This window comes from Leptodactylus fuscus, chromosome 4 (genome assembly GCF_031893055.1).
Source record: "Leptodactylus fuscus isolate aLepFus1 chromosome 4, aLepFus1.hap2, whole genome shotgun sequence".
In the NCBI taxonomy this organism is placed as follows: domain Eukaryota; kingdom Metazoa; phylum Chordata; class Amphibia; order Anura; family Leptodactylidae; genus Leptodactylus; species Leptodactylus fuscus.
The window spans coordinates 35,711,292-35,734,313 of record NC_134268.1 but is presented as its reverse complement, the minus strand read 5'-3'; the positions used below and the strand labels follow the sequence as shown (position 1 = coordinate 35,734,313).

The 23,022-nt window shown below is 38.4% G+C and overlaps 1 protein-coding gene across 1 annotated transcript in view; it reads left to right on the top strand.

The window, feature by feature from the left end:
- The window catches only part of VPS13B (vacuolar protein sorting 13 homolog B), a 705,368-nt gene that overhangs the window by 340,925 nt on the left and 341,421 nt on the right, over window positions 1–23,022 (top strand). Inside the window, exon 23 of the mRNA XM_075270303.1 lies at window positions 16,082–16,316. Coding sequence (XP_075126404.1) covers window positions 16,082–16,316 — 235 coding nt within the window. The remainder of the gene's footprint in view (window positions 1–16,081; window positions 16,317–23,022) is intronic.

Below are 23,022 nucleotides of genomic sequence, written 5' to 3'. Positions count from 1 at the left end.
TTTATCACCTTTTTCTAATCTGTTTTTATTTTCTGATTTATAGATTTTTTATTCTATTTTTTGTGCATGAATATAGGGCGGCTTCTCTTCTCTGTTAACAGCATTTATTGGTATAATTTACACCATAGTCATGGTAATAGGCAGCAGTAGACTGGTGCTGACTCATTCTGGTTTATGATCTGTGCAGGGAGAGGGGAGGAGATAAGCTGTGACATTATCAATTGTCTGTAGTGGGTGCAAAGATGGGGGCACTTTGGGTGATATCTGTATAGGGGTGATCTTTTATTGTCATTCTGTCTGTCTTCTTTGTGATATAAATGAGGTGGCTGCTGCAATGAATATTCCTACAGAATTAGCAAGTGTCAGTCTATTGTTAGGCTTAGAAGTCAGAGTGAAAATTGCAGGATATAGTATTTTTATAATAAATATATATATATATATATATATATATATATATATATATATAAAGAGTTTTTGTGATATAGCAAATGAAAAATAAAATTAACTAAAAATCTTAAAATATTGTTTACATAAAAACTTATAGTCCATTTGTGGTGACCCATTCTCATTATATGGGCAGTGGTGCACAGCAAAACCTCTAGTCTTTGTTGTATGAGACTGTACTGCAGAACGCCATACATTTTCTATCAGAATTGTAGGATATTACAAGAGTCAGCCAATGACTCGGTGATGCAAGTATCAGATTTATTTTATCTTTTAAGCATTATCTTTTTTTTTAGTTACTGTACATTGGAAAACCTGAGCAGGTGAAAATATAGTAAATTGCATTTTGTAATAAAATTATAATTTCAATACATATAAAGTAACTCAGAAACTTCTGGCTATTTCTGTATTTGAATGTGATACATAATAACCCAATTTATAAGTAGGTTGTAAAATATGTCTAATCTTTGTCTATCTGTATCAACATCACCACTTGTCCTTTTTGCACGTAAATTACTATACAAGTGGTACCAATGGGCAGTAATACTAGAAGTGTCTATAGGTGGATATATGTGATATAAAATGTCATACAATTCAAATTTAAATATGTTATATTGAATCTTTTCCATATTTCTGGAATATATTATCCACATTTACAAGTAAATTTAGAAATTTAGTCTAACTATATCACTCTCACCCTCCTCCTATTGGAACACGAAGCAATACCAATGGTTAGTATTGTCTAGAAGTCTCTTCCTTCCTGGAACCTGCACGTGTAGCGCAGAAGGCATGATGTATTCCTCTTCCCTGAAGTCCGGATAGTAACACCACATTCTTCTTTGCTTCATCATTAGCAATTGATATTTTTCATATGTAGCTCTTGACATAACAGGAATTAAAATAGGAGGTGATTCTATTTCAAGAATTTGTAATAATTCCTTCTCTTTAACACATAAATGTGTCCAATATTGGCCAGAGAACACGTTGCTACCAAAACTGTAACAAGATCCTTGAAACATAGACGACGTTTCCATGGAAAAATGAAGTAACGCTCGCTACAGCTGTGATGCATTAATGAATAGGATATTTTTTTTTTTATTTTTTTTTTTTAAGATCATTTGTGTTTGGTGTGGCTCAGTGGGTCCCAACCAGATGGTTTCCATGAACAAGATGTGACCCCCAGCTCGAGGACTTCTTGCTAGCAGATTACTTCACTTTCTTCAGCTCTGCAATGTCAGATCTTTACGTTAATGCAAGATTTACTGTTACAGATTTATACCTCGCCCCGTAAATCACTCCAGATTTTGCCTCTAAAATCAACATTTTTTTTCTTTTTTTTTCATATGCAATCTACGGTCATTTACAAAATCGCCCAAAATAGTTTGTGTGTATAAATAGTATTTATGTTCCTCTCGGCTGATGGCTCTTGTAGCGTGCCACATGTTATAACAGAAGAGCTGCGATCGGATGTATGAAACGAAAGTGAAAAGCTGGTTTTGGACGTATTGTCATAGGGGGACACATACAGTCGGTGAGTGTGGGTGGTCTCCTCTAAGCTTGGCGCTTTAGGTAAACAGCTTCTCGTTTTAATGACTGTAATTTAATCAGAATGAAGGTGTTAGTGACAAATATGTTTAGATATCATTGTAATTGGTACCATGTTTTACAATCGTTGCCGTAAACATTGGGAGATCTAACAAGATGAAAGTGGCTTGTAGAGTAACAAAGGAAGGAGTGATAGAGATGGTTAAGTGGCCAATGTCACGTGTCTTTGTAATCTGTAGAATTATTAAAAAAAAAAAATCTATTTGTTTAATGGAAGAAGGGAAGGGCAACACCTGGCACCAGTCATACCAAAATATGATAAGCCCGAAAAATCCAACCCTGCTGAGTCAGTTCCATTGTCGGTGGGTTCCATAACGGTTTGTCATGGAGAAAAATAAATTCCTCTATAGTTTCTGGTCTATTTTTTTTAAATAGATATGTAAATGGAAAATGTTCCATAAGCCAGTCTTAAAAAAAAAAAAAAAAAAAAACTGGCGTGAGGCACGCCTGAATTATTAAGAAGCTCCAGTCTCTTAATATTTCAGGTGCCCTCCCATACACCAGAATGGAGATCTACCTCGACCAGGAACAGTAATAGATTTCTGGTATATCTCACCAGGTAAATGTTTAACCGGTTAAGGACCGCTGGCCGTAAATTTACGGCCAGCAGTCCTGGTCTCTAAGACCAGCCGATAGTAAATTTACGGCCGGTCTTCAGAGACTCACTAGGCAGGGGGTGGGGCGGGGGGAGGGCAGGGGTTAGGTGTTACTAACACCTAACCACCCCCTCAACAACGTTCAGTCGGACTCAGTTCCGACTGAACGTTTTAACCCTTTCGATCGTGCCGTGAAACATCACGGCGCGATCGAAAGGGATCCGCCGAAGATTGAAGCTGATCGGCACCCCCCGCGGCGAGATCGGGGGGTGCCGATGTCAGTAGAAGGTAGTCTGGGGTCTGGCCAGTGACCCCAGACTACCGGAGCCCCACATACCTGGTTGATCCTGCCGACCGATGGAGGAAGTGAGCGATGCAGCTCACTTCCTCTGCAGCTTGCAGGACACGAGCAGGCTTGTGTCCTGCTCGTGTCCTGTCTGCTATTGTGCAGATTCAGTTGATGCTTTCATCAAAGCATCAACTGATTGAAGTGTCCTAAATGGACACATGAAAAAGTTAAAAAAAAAAAAGTTAAAAAAAAATAAAGTGTATGAAAAAAGTAATAAAGTTATAAAGCCCCAAAATCCCTTTTTCTCTATACAAAATGAATTATATAAAAAAGTACTAAAAATTAATAAAAACAATGCAAATTTGGTATCGCCGCGTCCGTAACAACCTGTACAATAAAACTGAAATTATATTTAATGTATATGGTGTACAGCTGAAAAAAAAAACGGAAAAAACCCGCCAGAAGTAATGATTTTTCACCATATCACCTTACAAAATATGCTATAAAAAGTGATCAAAAAATCATATGCACCCCACAACAGTACCAATAAAAAGCGCAGGTTGTCCCGCAAAAAATAAGCCCTCAACCAACACTGTCAACCGAAAAATAAAAATGTTACGCCTCTCAGAAGATGGCGATGCAAAAATCACTGATTTATGTCCCCAAATGTGTTTTTGTTCTGCAGAATTAGTATCGCATAAAAAAATACTATAAATGAGGTATCGCCGTAACCGTACCAACCCGCAGAATAAAGGCTACATGTTACTTATACTGTACGCTGCATGGCGCAAAATTTAAAGGGTACAACTCAATGCCAGGATTGATTTTTTATTTTTTTTTTAAATCCAGCAAGAAAGAGTTAATAAAATGTATTCAGTATGTTGTAGGCACCCAAAAATGGTGTCATTACAAAATACATCACATCCCGCAAACAACAAGCCCTTATATGGCCGCGTCACCAAAAGAATAAAGAAAATATAGCATCTAGTAATGTGAAGACAAAAAAAACCAAAATCGCCAAATTATTAGAATACAACTGGCGGCGTCAGGAAGGGAATGTATAAGCAGTGTGAGCGAATATCAGTGGACACCCCAGATTTACAGCTTATGAGGGAACAGACACCAGAAGTGACCCCCAAAGTGACCCCCAGAGTGACTCCCCCAATCATAGGAGCTACTGGGACATAGTAGGGAATTTGGTGTCTGCAATGTTCTCCGCACCGCTTATATATTCCCTCTTCGCCATCCGCCGTGCAGTCACGTCCGGATACTAATACTCACTACACCCCCTGATAAATTCTTTGAGGGGTGCAGTTTTCAAAATGGGGTCACTCCTTTGGGGAATCCACTTTTCTGGTACCTTACAGGCTCTACAAACATGACATGGCGTCCAGATACCAAACATCTGAATCTGTACTCCAAAAGCCTCATCGCGCTCCTTCCCTTCTGCGCCCTGCTGTGCGCCCAAACTGCAGTTTATGCCACATGTATGACATATGTATGACACTGGTGTACCCGGGATAACGGATGTAATGTCATATGTGGGTATAAACTGATATTGGGGCACAGCCAGACACAGAAGGGAAGAAGGGTTATTGGGTTTTTGGAGCGCAGACGGTTTGGTTTTTGGATGCCATGACACTTTTGCACAGCTGAAACGCCAGTAAAGTGGAATCCCCTGATATGAGACCCTATTTTGGAAACTACACCCCTGAAGGATTTATCCAGGGGTACAGAGAGCATTTTTAGCCCCCAAGTTTTGCTATAACTTATTATCCATAAATGAATACGAAGCTGATTGTGAGAGGTGAAAATGACCATTTTTCCAGGAATACATCATTTCTGTGCGTAATATATTGTGCCTGACTTGTATCAGAGATGAACGCTCTGAAAGCTGTTGTGCCCGGGATACCCGCTTACCAGTTTTTGGAGTGTCTCTGATGACATAAGTTGGGCACAACATATCGGGCACTGAAATGGCGAATCTCTGGAAATTTTTCATTTTTAACTTCTCATTATCAGTTGCGATTTCATTTCTGGAAACTAAATAAATGCAACACTCAAGGGTTAAAAATTCTCGCTACGCCACTTGATAAATCCCATCAGTGGGCTAGTGTCCAAAATAGGGTGACATGTCTGCGGATTCCACTTTATTGACAATTCAGGGGCTTTGCAAAAGTGACGTCCAAAAACCAAACTGTGCTCCAGAAACCAAAATAGCGCTCCTTCCCTTCTGCGCCCTGCTGTGTACCCAAACTACAGTTTATGCCACATGTATGACACTGGTGTACCCGGGATAACGGACGTAATGTCATATGTGGGTATAAACTGATATTAGGGCACATGTATGACACTGGTGTACCCGGGATAACGTACGTAATGTCATAAGTGGTTATAAACTGATATTAGGGCACAGACGGACACAGAAGGGTTATTGGGTTTATGGAGCACAGATGGTTTGGTTTTTGGATGCCATGACACTTTTGCAGAGACCCTAAACTTGCCCCTACAAAATGGGGTTTACAGTTACCTCCAGGTCTCTCCAAAAGGAACATGGCCCCCAGAAAGTCCCTCTAAATCTGTACCCCAAAAGCTAAAAAGCGCAGTGCTCCTTCCCTTCTGAGCCCTGCTGTGTGCCCAAGCAGCAGTTTACACCCACATATATCATTTTTTGCCCCTCGGGATGGCCCCTTAATAGTTTTAGGAGTGCAGGTCTCTGACAACACAAAGTGGGTGCAACGTATTGGGCACCGAAATGGCATATTTCTTTCAAAATTTCAATTTTCATTTTGGACATTCATTTTTTGGAAGCATTTTAGGCACAAAATGATAATACCCCTTGATTCATTCCATGACAGGTGTAGTTTATAAAATGGGGTCACTTTTGAGGGGTTTCCATTGTATTGGTACTTTAGGGGCTCAGCAAATGTGACATGGCACCTCAAAACTATTCCAGCCACATCTGCCCTCCAAAATCCAAATACCTCTCTTTCCATTCTGAGCCTCACCATGTACCCATACAGCAGATTATGGCCACATATGGGGTATTGCCGTGTTCAGGAGAAATTTTGTAACAAACTGTGGGGGGCTTTTAATTTTTTAACTACTTGCAAAATTAAAAATATGGCGCTAAATGGACGATACATTGTGAAAAAAAAGTAATTTTTCATTTTTACGCCCCAATGTTAATAAAATCTGTGAAACAGCTGTGAGGCCAAAATGCTCACTCTACCCCTAGATAAATTCTATGAGTGGTGTAGTTTCCAAAATGGGGTCACTTATAGGGGGTTTCCACTGTATTGATACTTTAGGGGCTCTGCAAATGCGACATGGGACTTGAAAAATATTCCAGCAAAATCTGTCCTTCAAAATTAAAATAGCGCTTTCCATTCTGAGCCCCACCATGTTCCCATACAGCAGATTATGGCCACATATGGGGCATTTCTGTGTTCAGGAGAAATTGTTTAACGAACTTTATGGAGCTTTTTCCCCTTTATCCTCTTGTGAAAATGAAAAATTTGGGGCTAAATTGACAGTTTATTGGAAAAAAAGTAATTTTTCATTTTCATGCCCCAATGTTAATAAAATCTGTGAAACAGCTGTAGGGTCAAAATGCTCACTATACCCTTTCATATGTTCTTTGGGGGGTGTAGTTTCCAAAATGGGGTCACTTTTAGGGGGTTTCCACTGTATTGGTTCTCTAGGGGCTCTGCTAATGCGACATGGCACCTAAAATTATTCCAGCAAAATCTGCCATCCAAAAGCCAAATAGCGCTCTTTCCATTCCAAGCCCCGCCATGTACCCATACAGCAGAATATGGCCACACATGGGGTATTGCCGTGTTCAGGAGAAATTTTTTAACAAACTGTGGGGGGCTTTTACTCCTTTATCCCCTTGTGAAAATTAAAACTTTGGGGATAAAGTGACATTTTAGTAATTTTTCATTTACACATCCCAATGTTAGTAAAATCTGTGGAATAACTGTAGGGTCAAAATGCTGACTATACCCCTTGATGAATTCTGTGAGGGGTGTAGATTCTAAAATGGGGTCACTTTTGGAGGGTTTCCATTGTTTTGGTACTCTAGGGTCTCTGCAAATGAGGCATGGTGCCTGAAAATTATTCCAGCAAAATCTGCTGTTCACACACCCAGTGTCGCTCCTTCCCTTCCATGCACTGCTGTGTACCCAAAAATCAGTTTACGCCCACATGTGGGGTATTTCTGTGTACGGGAGAAATTGCATAACAAAATGTGAGATGCATTTTCTCCTTTAACCCTTTGTGAATGTGTTAATTTTAGGTCTAAATGAATGTATTAATGAAAAAAAATGAAATGTCTAAATTTCACTTCCATATTATGTTTATTCTTATGAAAAACTTAAAGGGTTAACAAACATCCCAAATGCTGTTTTGAATAATTTGAGGGGTGTAGTTTTGAAAATGGGGTGATTTATGGGGGTTTCTATTATATAGGCCTTTATAATTCCTTACAGAACTGAAGCGGTCCCTAAAAAATTGGTTTGGAGAATTTTCTTGCAAATCTAGAAAATCGCTGTTACACTTGTAAGCCTTGTAACGTCCAAAATAAATTAAAAGACAATCAAAAGATGATGCCGATATAAAGCAGAGATATGGGAGATAATATTTATTCATGTATTTGGGTGGTATGACTATCTGCCTAAAAAGCAGAGAATTTCACATTTTGAAAATTGCAATTTTTTCAAAATTTCCATCAAATTTCCTAGTTTTTTTATAAATAAATACAAAAATATTGATTAATATTTACCACTAACATGAAGTATAATGTGTTACGAAAAAAACAATCTCAAAATCATTTGTGTAAGTTAAACCGTCTCAAAGTTATTGCCATTTAAAGTGACACATGTCAGTTTTGAAAAAAAAGGCCTGGTCTTTAACATACTTTTGGGCCTGGTCCTTAACCGGTTAATTGTTGGGGGTCCCACCACTGAGATCCCCATCAATCAGGGGCCCCTGAGTCTTCTCTGTGATCACACAAGGGGTCTTAGGGACCCAACTTCTTGTGATCAGTAGTGGTCCCAGTCATGGGACTTCTATAATCAGATACTTCGCCCGATGGATACGGAGTAAGTATTGTTTATCGGAAATCTTTTAAAATGTTTATTAATTCCCTAAGTTCCAAAGCTTTAATAGACACACATGTATAAATACTAGCCTAATAATCCAGCATAATATCAAATAGGGCTATATACATATTTGTGCGGACTCTGTCGCAATGTCTGTCTGATATTGACAGACGAAAAAATCCTGCGCGCAGAAATTTTTGTCCACCGATTTTAGTTTTAAAACAATGGGCACCCAATAGATCCCATTATAATCAATGGAGTCCACTGCTCTAGCTGTAAGCGCTATTTTAGGTATTTGCCTGTCCGTTAGTCTGGTCTTCAAACAGACCAGAACAACGGACAGGTGATGCCAATGTGAGCTTAGTGTAATACTTTACAAACAAAAATAACCTTTGTTTCTGAAATTAGAATGTTCCATACCAGAGTATGGCTATGTTCATACAGAGTTTCTTTGATGCAGATTTGAAATGTTTTCTGCCTCAAACACCTAAAATTAGCTTTATATTCATTTCAATGGGAGACAGTGGCAGATTTAGCACAAAAGGAATTGTCTTTCCCCATCTTCAGTCAGAATGAGCCTAAAACTCCCATTGAAATCATTTGAGTTCGAAAAAAACCCCTCTGAAGTGGTTTTTGAGGTAGTTTCTCAAAAACCCATATTTTAATATGCAGAACCCTGTAGATTAGGCAACAAAAAGGTTCAGAAAACCTCTTTAAAAAATTAAAAAATGCTTAAAACAACCAAAAAGTTTGAAAAAGCCCTCCAAAGTTTTTGAAACTCGTAAGCAGATTTTTTTTCTGCCTGCCGCTATGTACTATAATAAGTGGGCAAGAGGGCGCCACCTCTATTGTCTTAAAGAACTGTACGAAATAGAGATGAGTGAATAGTATTCGATCAAATACCTCCCTTTGCATAGTTATTGGAGTACTCGGTCGAATACGTGGTAAATATTTGATTCCCACCGTCTCTAGGGCTTTTTTTTACAGCAATAACTATGCAGGGGAGGTATTCGATCGAAACTTCTCACTCATCTCTAATAAGAAATAAAGAAGTCTCTGATCAAGAAAGCTGCTTGCTGTTTATGAAATCCCATTTACCATGGGAACACAAGCAGCTAGTCTGAAGTAGATAGACTTTCACATTGAGCAGTAATTACCTGCAGATTCCTGAGCAGTGTACATGCAGTGGAAACATGGAAATGCTATGAAGACAGACCTGCTCCTCTTCCTCTTATATTCCGTCTTGAGCTATTAGTTTCTAAAGACTGCCCTTCTGTAGCAACAGGGAGTGAACAGCAAAAACACTAACATTTTTAACTAAAGTGCATTACATATTGGTCCAGTATCACATGTTCTATTAAATGAGCCTAAATTGTCAGAAAAGTTAATGATCATTTAAGGAAAACTTTCCATGTCAGAACTTTGAATATTTCTTGTTTTTCCACACTAGCATGGCGGTAAAACCTGACTACAACCTAGGTCGTAGTGATGGCACATCTGACCTTTTCCTAATGAACCGGGAAATGATTGTGGATGTCAGAGGAACAAACCTTGAAACCTTTACACAGTGACTAATTCTAGCCGGGTTCTTAAGAAAAATGTAAATGCTTTACATCTGGAACAATACATGGTCCAGGATAAATAAAGTACGTCCTGCAACCTTGGATCAATAAACTACTTATCAAAGGCGTAATTAACTTCAACGCATGACTCAAATAGCACTAACATCAGATACAAACAGAGACTTTCTGAAACAATATATTTATTTTTGCAGAATTCCACTATTTTCCTGCAATGAATTCTTGTCAGGTTCTCTAAGCGAGAGACCACAGAATTGTTTAATTGTGGATGCATATTTAGGTTGTGTGTGCCAGGTTTTCACTTTACGTAAAATGAGGAATACCATGTGGACAGGAAGATTGCTCTCGCTTTACCGATCCCGGGTCTCGATGTAGTGGCTTCTGATGTAAATGCCTGTATATATGGGATTTATTGTTGGCTGTTCTTCTCTTATTCAGTCGCCGTTCACTACCTATTCATGTGTTTATAGAGTGATAATTGACTGTTAATTATAGCAATGGCTTTATTGAGTTTTCTATGGCAAGGTAAAAAGGTAAAGTGGCCTTTTGGAATAGGGCGACTATTTTGACTCCAGCCGGCACGTGAAGCGAGGGTTATGGTGGGTTTTTGTCTAGCTCTTTTGTTCTCTTTTAAAAGCCTGGATAGGGAGAGTCTGGTACCTCGAGGTGTTGAATTATAAAAAGAGGACGTGTACAGGAGAAGTCCTGAACCTGAGAATATGAGGAGCAAACAAGCGGAGAGGTGAGAAGACTGGAGATTAATACTGATGGGTTAAGTGGTTAGATTGTCTCCAAGAAGGTCTCCAGTCATATTTTGCATTGGATCCTATAAGGTGAGACCTCCATGGATCCGACTTTTTTTTGCATCACATTATACAAATTCTCGATTGGATTCAGATTAAGAGTCCAAGTCGACACCTTAGAAAGATTTCCAATTTCTTCTTTTTTTTTTTTTTTTTTTTTAATGTAGATTGTGAGCCCCATATAGAGCTCACAATGTACATTTTTCCCTATCAGTATGTCTATGGAATATGGGATGGAAATCCATGCAAACATGGGGAGAACATACAAACTCCTTGCAGATGGTTTTATGCCCTTGGCGGGATTTGAACACCAAGACTCCAGCGCTGCAAGGCTACAGTGCTAACCACTGAGCCACTGTGTGGCCCCCCAATTTCTATCATTGATAGCCTATCTTAGTATCAACAGTACCGAGGTAGTGTTGTAGTTCTTACTTACTTTAATACCTACTCCATGTTTCCTTGGTATCGGTGATCTGTTTCCACCATTGATCATCAGATAACCTATTTAAGCTTTCCATATGTACCTTACGTCATTCATGGACAAACAATTTTTGTACTGCAGTAGGACACATTATCCTACTGAAAGAGGTCATTACCATCACATACTTTTTTATGAAGAGGTGTACTCGCTATGTACAATGTCTAGATAGCCGGTATCTGTCAAATTAACATCCAGTGAATGCCTGGATCCAAGATTTCATGCTCATGTGTGCTTTTGGCATTAGACAAGGATCAGCACATAGGCAAGCTCCAATACTCATTGTGATCTTACAGCTTTCTACCATAGCTGTTCTGTGGGATGTCTCCAGACCAACCAGGTTTTACATCTTACGCACATCAGGGAGCCTTAGGTTATGTTACCATGTTTGAATTCAGAATGATTTTGCAGCGAATTCTGCTTCATAATCAGCACTAAATCCTGCCCTGAATCTGCCTCCCATTATTTAAATGGGGCACTGAGATGGCAGCAGGATGCTGGAAGTCCACCTCAAGTTCCTCTTCTTTTTCTGCTGTTTAAATGTGGTTTTGAAGATACAATGAGTCGTTTACTGATCACAGTTTGGCCCTTGTAAAAGTCACAAAGATCCTTACACTTGCCAAGGTTTTTTACTTTGAACATATCAATGTCAAGAACTGACCACTTACCGGTAGTGCCGCCTAATATATTTCCATTTCTCGAAGTTTTCAGAAGATAGTTGATGTTATTCTCTAGACCTCATTGTTATGGCACATATTAAATGTCTGCAGAAAACAAGCAATATTTTGGTTAATTTAGGTTAGCATTATCAAGTTGTTTTAGCCTGGTCTTAGTCGGCCGTTGTAACCAAGAAGTACTGGAGCGTAACTGTGCTAGTTCCCCCCGACTCTCTTTTATTGTCTTTACCAATTTCGTGAAGGCTCTCTAGGATCATTCATTGGTCCTGTTAGTGCTCTGGAAACGTGTTCTTCACTTGTGTAGAAGTGAAATGTTTTAGACCCTGGCAGTTCTTCCAAACACCGAACATCTTGACAAACCAGTTTTCCAGCTTAGTTCTGAATCTCATGTTGTGGAAGGAAGTGGAAGCCACAATCTTATAGGGGATCTCAACCACAATTACAAGTCAAGAAAGAGAGTTTAAGTTTTGTAACCTCAAAAACATCTTGAAACCAGTTATGTGATGTAATAGTGCAGATATTGGTGTTGTGAAAAGGCGACTGCCATTAAAGCATTCTGGCGTGAGAATTCTCTGCGTAAAAGTATCGGTAGGAATCCTCTGAAGTTTTTTCTGTTTTTCAGACCTTGTAGTGCACACTGTCGGAATCGTACACTATATTTCACTAATCTCTATAGACCTATACTAATATGGATGATTTGCTAAACACTGATTGGGCAGATTTACTAGTAAAAATTTCCCAGAATTCTGGTAAAAGTAAAACTTGTATCCATGCAGAACACTGCCTTTATTATTCTTTAAAACACTTTTTGCACCTTGTCCAACATCGGGGCATGGCTTTTTGAGAAAAGTGACATTGCTTATGGTGCAACTTTGTATGCCAAAGTTTGGTCTAAAATCTAAAACCAAGCCAACCAATAGGTGTGAAAACTTGGACTATATGCACCAAATTTCTCATCCAGAACTAGTCACTGTGATAAAACAGTTGAAGTGTAAGTTGACACTATTAACTATTAGTAAATGTGCCCCATTTTTTGTATCATTCTTATTCATGTATTAATGTAACGCTCATCTTTTACTAGTCTTTAGCTTTATGTCAGTGACTTTTATGTGAGTGAGTCGAGTTATAACAAATTATCACCTATCCACTGGAGAGGTGATAACTGTGAGATTGGGGGTGAGGTCTGACTACTTGGAACAGGGGTCCTTCATAGGAATAGAGTAGCAAATTACATATAAATAGTTCTACTCTTTCATCTCTATGGGGCTGACATCTCTAATGGAGTGACAACATGCTTAGTTGACTTGTTGCTCCTTTCATCTCTATTGAATATTTAAACCATTCTGGTAAGTCGGTGATAATGTCTTATAACTGAAATACCCCTTATATCAGGGATAGGGAATCTTCGGTTCTCCAGCTGCTGTGAAACTACAACTCCCATCATGCTCCATTCACTTCCATGGGAGTTCCAAGAACAGCAGAGCAAGTATGCATGCTGGGAGTTGTAGTTTTGCAACAGCTGGAGAGCTGTATGTTCCCTACTCTGGCCTTATATGGACCACAAGGAGAACTTGGGATGAGTAGATGTAGTAGATGCTGCTTACAGACCGACCATTGATTCCATTTTATGCCATTTGATAGGTTTACATGGGTCAGAAGGAGTACCATGACTCATTAAGGAGATTTTGCCTCGACAGAGGCCACTTTGCAGTGTGCAGAGACTTATTAGACCATGCATGTCCAGCTAAGAATTCTAGGAAAAGAATATTCAAGTAAGTTCTTGGTGGAAAAGGGGAACTCGCTCTTGGGCCACCTTTCGAAGGTAGTTTCCTATAGATCAGTGACTGATGTTCTTGAAAGCTGGTGGCATAATCGGGGAACACAACCAAACCAGAATAACTCTTCCAAAAGAAAGAGGAACCCATCAGCAAACAGTTGTTTTGAGGTTCTGGACATTGATTGATAAGGAACTACTTTTCACTTGGTGGCGCTGGAGCCTGTTCCTCTTTTCCACCAAGGAAGACTTATTTTCATATTGCTTTCCAAGAATTCTTAGCAGGGCGTGCATGGTCTAAAAATTTCTTGTACACTGCAAGGCGGCCTCTTTTGAATGAAAGCATTTCCCCCTTCTGACCTACAGTATGACCTCTCACCCAGCCTTCCATTACACTGCTTTGCACTGGTGAGAAGCAATAATCTTGAAACTGACCACCTTACTTTTCGAGAAGTTATTCTGGCTTTGGTTTATTCCCAAATTATGACACTAGGTTTCGAGACAACCAGACATTGATCAATAAGGAGCAACATTATAAAAGGTGGCACTAGAGCAAGTTCCCCCTTCGACCAAGGAGGACTTTGCATACAGATTTACTTGAAATAGTGCAGACAGCATGTTATAAAGAGAATGGATTTACTGTCAGTAGATAAATATGTGTTAACCAGTACAGGGATATGGTTGGGAACATGTCCATATAAACCCTATTACTTTTGGGACAACACATCATCATATGCATATTACGTGGATCCTATGTGGCACAAGCGTAATATAAAGCCTCCAGGTTCATAGACTGTGAGGCCGGCACATCAGCGCCAGCCCAGGGTATAGTAACGTGTAGATTGCAGTAGCCGGGATCAGTCTGATCTAGAGCTAATGAACTGCAAACAAAAGAGGATTTTGTCACCTGATGTGCCAACACGCTTTCAAGAGCAGTCATATTTTCTTGGATGAACTTGTGGAAAGGTGGATAGATTTTTCATTACGCACATATGGCTGTTACTTCTGGATCTGGTTTGCAGAGCAGACATGTCCGACTGTTCATGGTTAGGAACACGAAATAAAAACATATTAAAACATCTTTTTTATATGCAGCATTTGAGATGATTCCAGTGATCTTTTTTTGTGAAACTAGGAAATGGTAATATTTCTCTTTATCCACTGGCTTTACTCTCTTGGATCCTTTGTTCTTTATACTGCACATCATTTTTAGGACTTTTATACGTAGTCTTGTTGCCATTTGAGTATACTGTATCACTCTGTCAGCGTGATGTATTACTGGCCTTTGTCTTCTAGGTAAAAAAAAAAAAATGGCACAAAATTTGGTCTGTGTAGGAAATGTCCCCGACATAGACGTCTAAAGCACATATAGTTGTATTGGACAGATATATGCCAAACATTTCATATATGTAGATGGGATATGTCTTTGTTAAAAAATTTAAATTGGCTGCTGTGGTGTCTACTACAGATACACATGGAGTAAAGAAGAGATTCTATTCCCTAATTCTCTCTCACTTATCATAGCGGACACATATAGAGATGTACTGACCAGTATTGATATAAATAAACCACTTAGGATGGGATAGAAACTTACTATTTAGTTACAGCAGCATGTACCTTTGTCTTTCCTTCTATGTCACTCTGCCCCGATTCTCTACAATAATTTCTATATTCACATATGATTCGATTCTTCTGTGAACAGTCCATCTCGGGAGACGGAGGCAGATTCAGAAGAGATTTTAGAGTGAATTTTTCTGATAATATATTTTATATACCGGTAGTTTACTATATTTACTTATACTACTGATTTACATAAAATGTGTTGAAAAGTTAATGACCAATTAACATGTAGCAGAAAAAGGAACCCATTGAAGTCAATGGGAGGCTTTTTTTCAGCGCTGAAATTCCACACCAAATTCTTCACCATTTTCCTCTGTGTGAGTGGACCCTTAAAGGGAGACTGTCTAGCAAATAAAGCCCCTTGTCACATACCAATTTGTAAATAATAGATGGGCTCATCTGTTGAGGTTCCTAATGTCTTGGCCAGAGTGGAGGGGAGTTCACAGTTTTAGTAGTGTGTAATTCTTCGTTAAAAAAAAAAAAACATACTCGCCTGTCTACAGCTATCTGGTCCTGTCGTGCTCCAGAGCTTTTACGGCAGAAGACCCCAATGCACATGGTTGCTGAGGCTAATCGGTGACCTCAGCGGCCTAAGGAAAGGAGCTGGGATGTCATCTGCGGCGTCCCCTTTCCAATCAGACTCAGTGGTCTCATGCAGCAGGGACTTATGCCAAAAAAGCCCCATGAACTGCAGGACTGGACAGAGGACCCCATGGAGAGGTGAATATGTTTTTGTTTTTTTCACTATTTTTCACCTTCACCGGCCCCCTGCTGCCATACTAAAATATCCTGGGCAACCCATTTAACAAAAATGGCGATAACTTACATACATACATACATACAAATGGCTTACGTACATACATAGTACAAATAATAAGTACAATAAGCACAAAACCAACTAGATGACCAATATGTGAGTAGTAGGAATGAGGACCCTGTATGCAGGCTTATATAGGGGAAGATGGGTGGACACAATTGGTGAGGAGCGCACTGTATATCTGTCAAAATTGTCATTTGTACTAACTTTTCTTTGGATTTCTTTCTTTGTATAAAGTATTTATCATCCTCTTTTGTTTCTGAAAATCTATTCTTCTCTTGCCCTTAATGTAGGTGGAGATACAGACATGGTGTGTATTCTTCCCAAATGACAGTCTACCGTCCCCAAGCACCATCGTGTCAAACGACATTCCCGGCACCGTGAGAAGTTGGTATCACGGCCAAGCGTCTATGCCAGGAACCCTTGTGGTCTGCTTGCCCCATATTAAAATCATGAGTGCGGGACATAAATACATGGAACCCATTCAAGAGATACCGTTTCTGGTGCCAAGACCTATAGTGGAAGAAGGTAAAGCTGATGTTGTGATTTATTCCCATGATGTCCTTATATACTTATTAATGGGGTAAAACTGGGGAGATCAAAAAAGTTCTCTGCTCCTTTATATTTTGTGATATTTTTTTTTACCTATTGTATCTGAATCCTGGGAATCCTATATGTATTAGGAGGCTATTTTTTTACCATTTTGATCTATTTTGCCCATGTTATAAATAGTTCTCTCTTCTTATGCAGCGTACATCATGAAATATTATTGTGTGGCAGGTGTTGTACATTTTTTGGACTGAATCCTTTTCTTTACAGTGTTACATCTAAACCATAAAATAACTTGTCTACATTCAGAGCTATGTCTACTATTCTGGTGCTGGATGAGGCCAAAGCTGATGTAAAACAGTATGGCACCTCCGCCCACTGCATTTGGACTGTTTCCCTGGGAAAAAGAGAGTTCCCAAAACATCACTTTTATACAGCCATTGTATTGTTTATACCTCTCTTTGTTTATTATTTTAAAGGCCTTATCTTTGGTATTTAACCATAGGGAAATAAAAAGCTAAAATCATATAGAAAACCATATTTTTTACATCTGCAGGAGAGTCGCGTCTCTTTTCAGCAGAGGCCGGAGCTGTGTACTTGTGTCACTGTTTAAGGGTAGGCTTACATGGTGTAATTTGCAGAGGAATTTCAATTGGTTTTCCACTTCAGATTCCTCTCAAAATTCTAGGCATGTTACAGGGATTATAATATGTGTGAAATGTGTGTTTGCCCCTGGCCCGAGGCTCTAAGGTTGGGGGGGATCCAATGGTGACTGCACACTTGCCCCAACCTTGTAAATCAACTGTATTGGCAGCCGCCTATATCGTTCATTACTGACATTACTGTGGCAGGACACAGGAGTCTACTGGAGGTGAGTACGTGAGTGAACCTTGCAAAATTCGACTTGTGAATATTTGTGAGGTTCGCCCGCCATTTTCGTTTAAATTGAATACGTCCAAACTGGAACTGCCACTGCTTAATATACCCCAGAGTATAATAAACGAAGACCCAGGACAGGTGAGCAAACATAACAAACAGTGTTACTCAGTGTTACTGTGATTGGTCCTCAGTCATTCAGGAGTCCGGAAGAAGCCTGAAGAAGACACCAGAGCCCAAGGGAGGTGAAGAACACTGTTTGCTCGCGTCTACTGGGCCTCTGTTTATTTTATTCTTGTGTCTGAAGACATTATACCAGGGTTTCTAAAAAGCCCGGGGCTCATGGTACCCATATTCTGCCCCTGGCCTAGGCATCCCTTGGCACAAAGGTGAAACAGAACTTTGACTTTTGGTCGCAACCATCGGGGCTAATCAGTCAGTGACTCGTGCTGCAAAATCCACAACAAACTCTAGCAGGGCACTTCTTTTCTTCCTAAGGAAAAGACACAGGACGTCACAGATGGCCGATGTGAGTGACATCCTAGTTCCTTTCTTTATAACACTCAGGATTGGCCTTAGCGGTCATGTGCGGTTAGTACTTTTGCCAGAATAAGACCCCAGAAGCAACAGGACTGGACTACGGTGGAAGACATTGTAGACAGGTGAGTATGAGATTTTTTTTTTTTTTCACCTCCCCCTCATACCTGGCAAAAACCTTTTTCTTCTTGAACAACCCCTTTAATTCCCGCACATCTAATTTATATTTACTATGTCACGTTTATTCTCGATATTATGGGTTGAGACCTAGTCAACCCTATATTACAGTAGTGTTAAAGAATTTTTATACATGGTTATTTCCTAAAAACTGTTTTATGGTGGAAAATGTTACTGTGTTACATACAGTGTATATCAATTTTGCAAGGAACAATGAAGTTTCAGTACTTTTCATTTCGAAATATAATTTTACGGATAAATGTTTGCGAGTCCGTTCCCCAAATGAGATTACCATCTATTTTTCACCTCTTCAGGTTTCCTCTATTGTATAATACAGTGAACCCGAGACGATGATAGACAGCAGATAAGCATCACTATATAACCTTTTGCACCTCACTTGCTGCTTAAAGCTCTCGCCATATTTGACCTGTGGCCTCGTGTTTTCAGCAAGTTTTATATGTCACCCAAATGGAATTTGTTAAAATGTAAGCGAACTTGATAGCTAAGGTGGATGCTGAAGTCTGGTAGGTTAACAGCATTATAGCTATGGTGTTAGTATCCCCTGTCCTCAGCAGAGCTAGAATAGTTGCTTATCCTAGAGATTGTGATCTGCAACCTACAGCTTTCCAAATGTGGTGAAACTGCAAGACTGCTTGCTATCTGTAAATAATTTCCCATCTGTAATCACACAAGCAGTCATAAGTAGATACAAGTACAGAGAAGACCTTTCTTATATTTGTAAGCTGTGAGGTGTGCAGAATGTTTAGTCCAGTGCACAGAGAAAACATTTTGCAGATTTGTGTGGTAGCTATAAGGAGAATCAGGTCCTTCCTTTTCTGTCCGCTGTGTGAAAACAGATCTGAACCTCTCCCTCTACTCACTTTGAAGCCGTCTTCTCTCTATGGTTGGAATTTCCCTATCAACAGGAAGTGAACTGCAAATTACCTAAAAGGAAGACACCTAGTGGCAATAACGTTAGAAAAGTTTTCAGGCACTTTTAATTTAAGTTAATTACATTTAGGTCCAGAATCACATGTTGTTTTAAGTTAGAGTTAGTTGTCTGAAAAGTTCGTGACTATTTAAGCATCTGTAGTTAAATGGTCAAACACTCAATCACAATCAATCAATTCAATCAATAGTACAGGCAAATCAGAATATTTGTATTGTTTGTTATGGAAGAAAAATGCTTCTTTCTCTATCAGGTTCTTTTTGTTGCTCCTGTTATTGTTAGTGAACACCATTCAGATCACAGTCACCACCGGCATCGGTCTGTGTACTGGACTATGTAAACAAAATTCCCATTCTTATTTTTTTACATCGTCATCACGGGGCTGTGTCAGAGAAGGTAAAACGGGAATAGAAATAATGGGAACAAGTTGAATTGGAAACATTTCCAGGCTTAAAGTGAAGTTCATGTTAGGAACAAAGAGAATATAAATCAGAGGGTAATGAGACCAGTGCAGAAGAGTAATGTGAGAAATGGTAATTGCCGGGGTGTTCAGGCTACTGGATTCTGATGTAAATTAAGCAGATAAGTGAAAGAAGATGGAAATTGTGAATCAATGGAACTAATCTAAAGGTTTGCCAATCACAGTATAGACGGGAAGTTTGGCTGCATCAAAGGAGGAAATGGAAATGGATTGAGTGCAGCAAATGAAAAACATGTAGCCCCCATTGCCCCCGAAGCTCCACTTGGCTGTCACTTGGATTGGAGTTTGGCAGCTCTTCATGAATGCTGTACAATACACAATATATTTAGCTATGTACCCATACTGGTTAGTATGTAAATCCCATGTACCAGGGAAATAAGGACTTCTCTGTTCTTCATATTGGTTTTGTCTTCACTACCATGTTGTACACTTCTCAACTTTTTGGTTGGTCTAAGAGGGACACTTACAATTGAAAGAGTGGAAGATCCGTTCTTTTTATGCCTGTCTAAAGGCTTCATAGTTTTGGGGGGTTTTACCATTCATTCACTCCAAGAAATAAATTATCTGAATAAAGAAATTTTAAGATCCAATTTGGATCAGATAATGATATTAAAGTACAGTAATCCCATTCTGGGATATGCCATTCTGTGGATATGCCGTAAATATAAATATGTGTATTCATATATAATGTGGTGTGTATGTGTGTAGATAGATAGGGGATAGATAGATAGATAGATAGATAGATAGATAGATAGATAGATAGATAGACAGACAGATAGGAGATAGATAGATAGATAGATAGATAGATAGATAGATAGATAGGAGATAGATAGATAGATAGATAGATAGATAGGAGATAGATAGATAGATAGATAGATAGATAGATAGATAGATAGATAGGAGATAGATAGATAGATAGGATATAGATATGATAGATAAGATAGATAGATAGATAGGAAATAGATAGATAGATATGATAGATAGATAGATAGATAGATAGATAGATAGATAGATAGGAGATAGATAGATAGATAGATAGATAGATAGATAGATAGATAGATAGGAGATAGATAGATAGATAGATAGATAGATAGATAGATAGATAGGATATAGCTATGATAGATAGATAGATAGATAGATAGATAGATAGATAGATAGATAGATAGATAGATAGATAGATAGATAGATAGATAGGATATAGATATGATAGATAGATAGATAGATAGATAGATAGATAGATAGATAAGATAGATAAGATAGATAGATAGGAAATAGATATGATAGATAGATAGATAGATAGATAGATAGATAGATAGATAGATAGATAGATAGATAGATAGATAGGATATAGCTATGATAGATAGATAGATAGATAGATAGATAGATAGATAGATAGATAGATAGATAGATAGATAGGATATAGCTATGATAGATTGATAGATAGATAGATAGATAGATAGATAGGAAATAGATAGATATGATAGATAGATAGGAGATAGATAGATAGATAGATAGATAGGATATAGCTATGATAGATAGATAGATAGATAGATAGATAGATAGATAGATAGATAGATAGATAGGATATAGCTATGATAGATAGATAGATAGATAGATAGATAGATAGATAGATAGATAGATAGATAGATAGATAGATAGATAGATAGATAGATAGGATATAGCTATGATAGATAGATAGATAGATAGATAGATAGATAGATAGATAGATAGATAGATAGATAGATAGATAGATAGGATATAGATATGATAGATAAGATAGATAGATAGATAGATAGGAAATAGATATGATAGATAGATAGATAGATAGATAGATAGGATATAGCTATGATAGATAGATAGATAGATAGATAGATAGATAGATAGATAGATAGATAGATAGGATATAGCTATGATAGATTGATAGATAGATAGATAGATAGATAGATAGATAGATAGATAGATAGATAGATATGATAGATAGATAGGAGATAGATAGATAGGAGATAGATAGATAGGAGATAGATAGATAGATAGATAGATAGATAGATAGATAGATAGATAGATAAAAAAAAACTGATGTGAATTTATTCCAAGAACTACATTTCAGTCCTAGGAGTGTTGGACCTTTCTCAACAAAGGGCTCTCCCAGGAACAAAACGTAGTTCTTGGAGTAAATTCGGACCCTATAGATTTGCGCCCACTTTTGAACTTTTACAAGGTGCTACTCTAAATACTATGTGTTTTAGGTAGATAGATATGGAGAACGTTCTGAATCATCAGTTAAGTGAGGGTGCCTGCCTGAGGGGTCCTACCTCTTCTCCTGAGGGGTCCTACCTCTGCTCACACATTATATATTCCAAAAAATAGACAACACTTCAAGTGAGATAGATAGATAGATAGATAGATAGATAGATAGATAGATAGATAGATAGATAGATAGATGGATTTCTAAATTTAAACTGCATAGACTTATTGGCTATCCCGGAAAAGCCAATACGGTAAAGCTGATCGACATATTGGTGCTCACCTGTAAATATATACACTATATATATATATATATATATATATATATATATATCTATGGATGCATATACAGCCATAGTTATAATTCTAGGTTTGTCATAGGGGAGCCCAGCTATCCTTCTTATTGTTCATATACAGCAGGTGTGCACAGATATGCCCATCAGCTTTACCATATTGGCTTTCCTCGGGATTGCCTATAAGTCTATGCAGTGTAAACGTGGAAATCCATACTTTCTGTGACCACTTAACTTCAAGGTGACATTATTATGTTTCCAATTACCTATTCTATCTCAACATCCTGTATACGGAGCCCAGACTTCTCCTTATGTCCTTTTATTTTCTTTACCAAGGAGATCAAAGAAAATCTTTACTATTAAAATCACATATGAGAAAATTTGTTTCCTTTCACACCCAGAAGTCATGCCTCGCGCCTGTTTTCCCCTTTGAAATATGACTGTAACAAGCCAATGTGTCTTTTAAGTTAAGACTTCAGAACGGGGCAGCGAGGAGGATCTCGCTAGATGGACGGGCGATAAGCAAGTAGCAGCTTAAACATTTCATCTGATTTTGAATCGGGCAACTCAATCTTCTCTATAAAGAGAGAAATTTCCCCTTGTTACGATAGGCTAAATCCTTTTATAAAAAGTTTATTTTTATAGCGGTTTGTGCGCTGGGAATAATGCCAACCAAATGTTCACATAATCCTGATATTTTCAATTCTTTAATGTAGCTGACGCCGTTCCTTCATGCCGGAACTCTGCCTTATTGAGACAATTATGGGACAAGTTTTAAATCATTCAAGGTGATTTTCCTCCTCTCCTCTTGTACATATGGTTATCTGTCATGAGATGTTATAGGATAATATTTTACAGTTTTTTTCCTGAATAACTCCGTGCACGAATCGGGGCATACATCCGATCTTAAGATCTTTCTTTCAAACAATTCAGAGGACAAAAATGCCATTAGAGTTCTGTTTCCTGAGGGAAAATCTATAAAAAAAAAAAAAAAAAAAAAAAAAAAAATATTGATCGATTGTTCCATCATCATGCAATGGAATGAAATTTCTTTTTTTTTTTTATCTGATTTTTCTTCCAAGTGCCCTAATGCGTTCCCTGTTCTTTGGCAGCGTAGCTTGGCGTGTT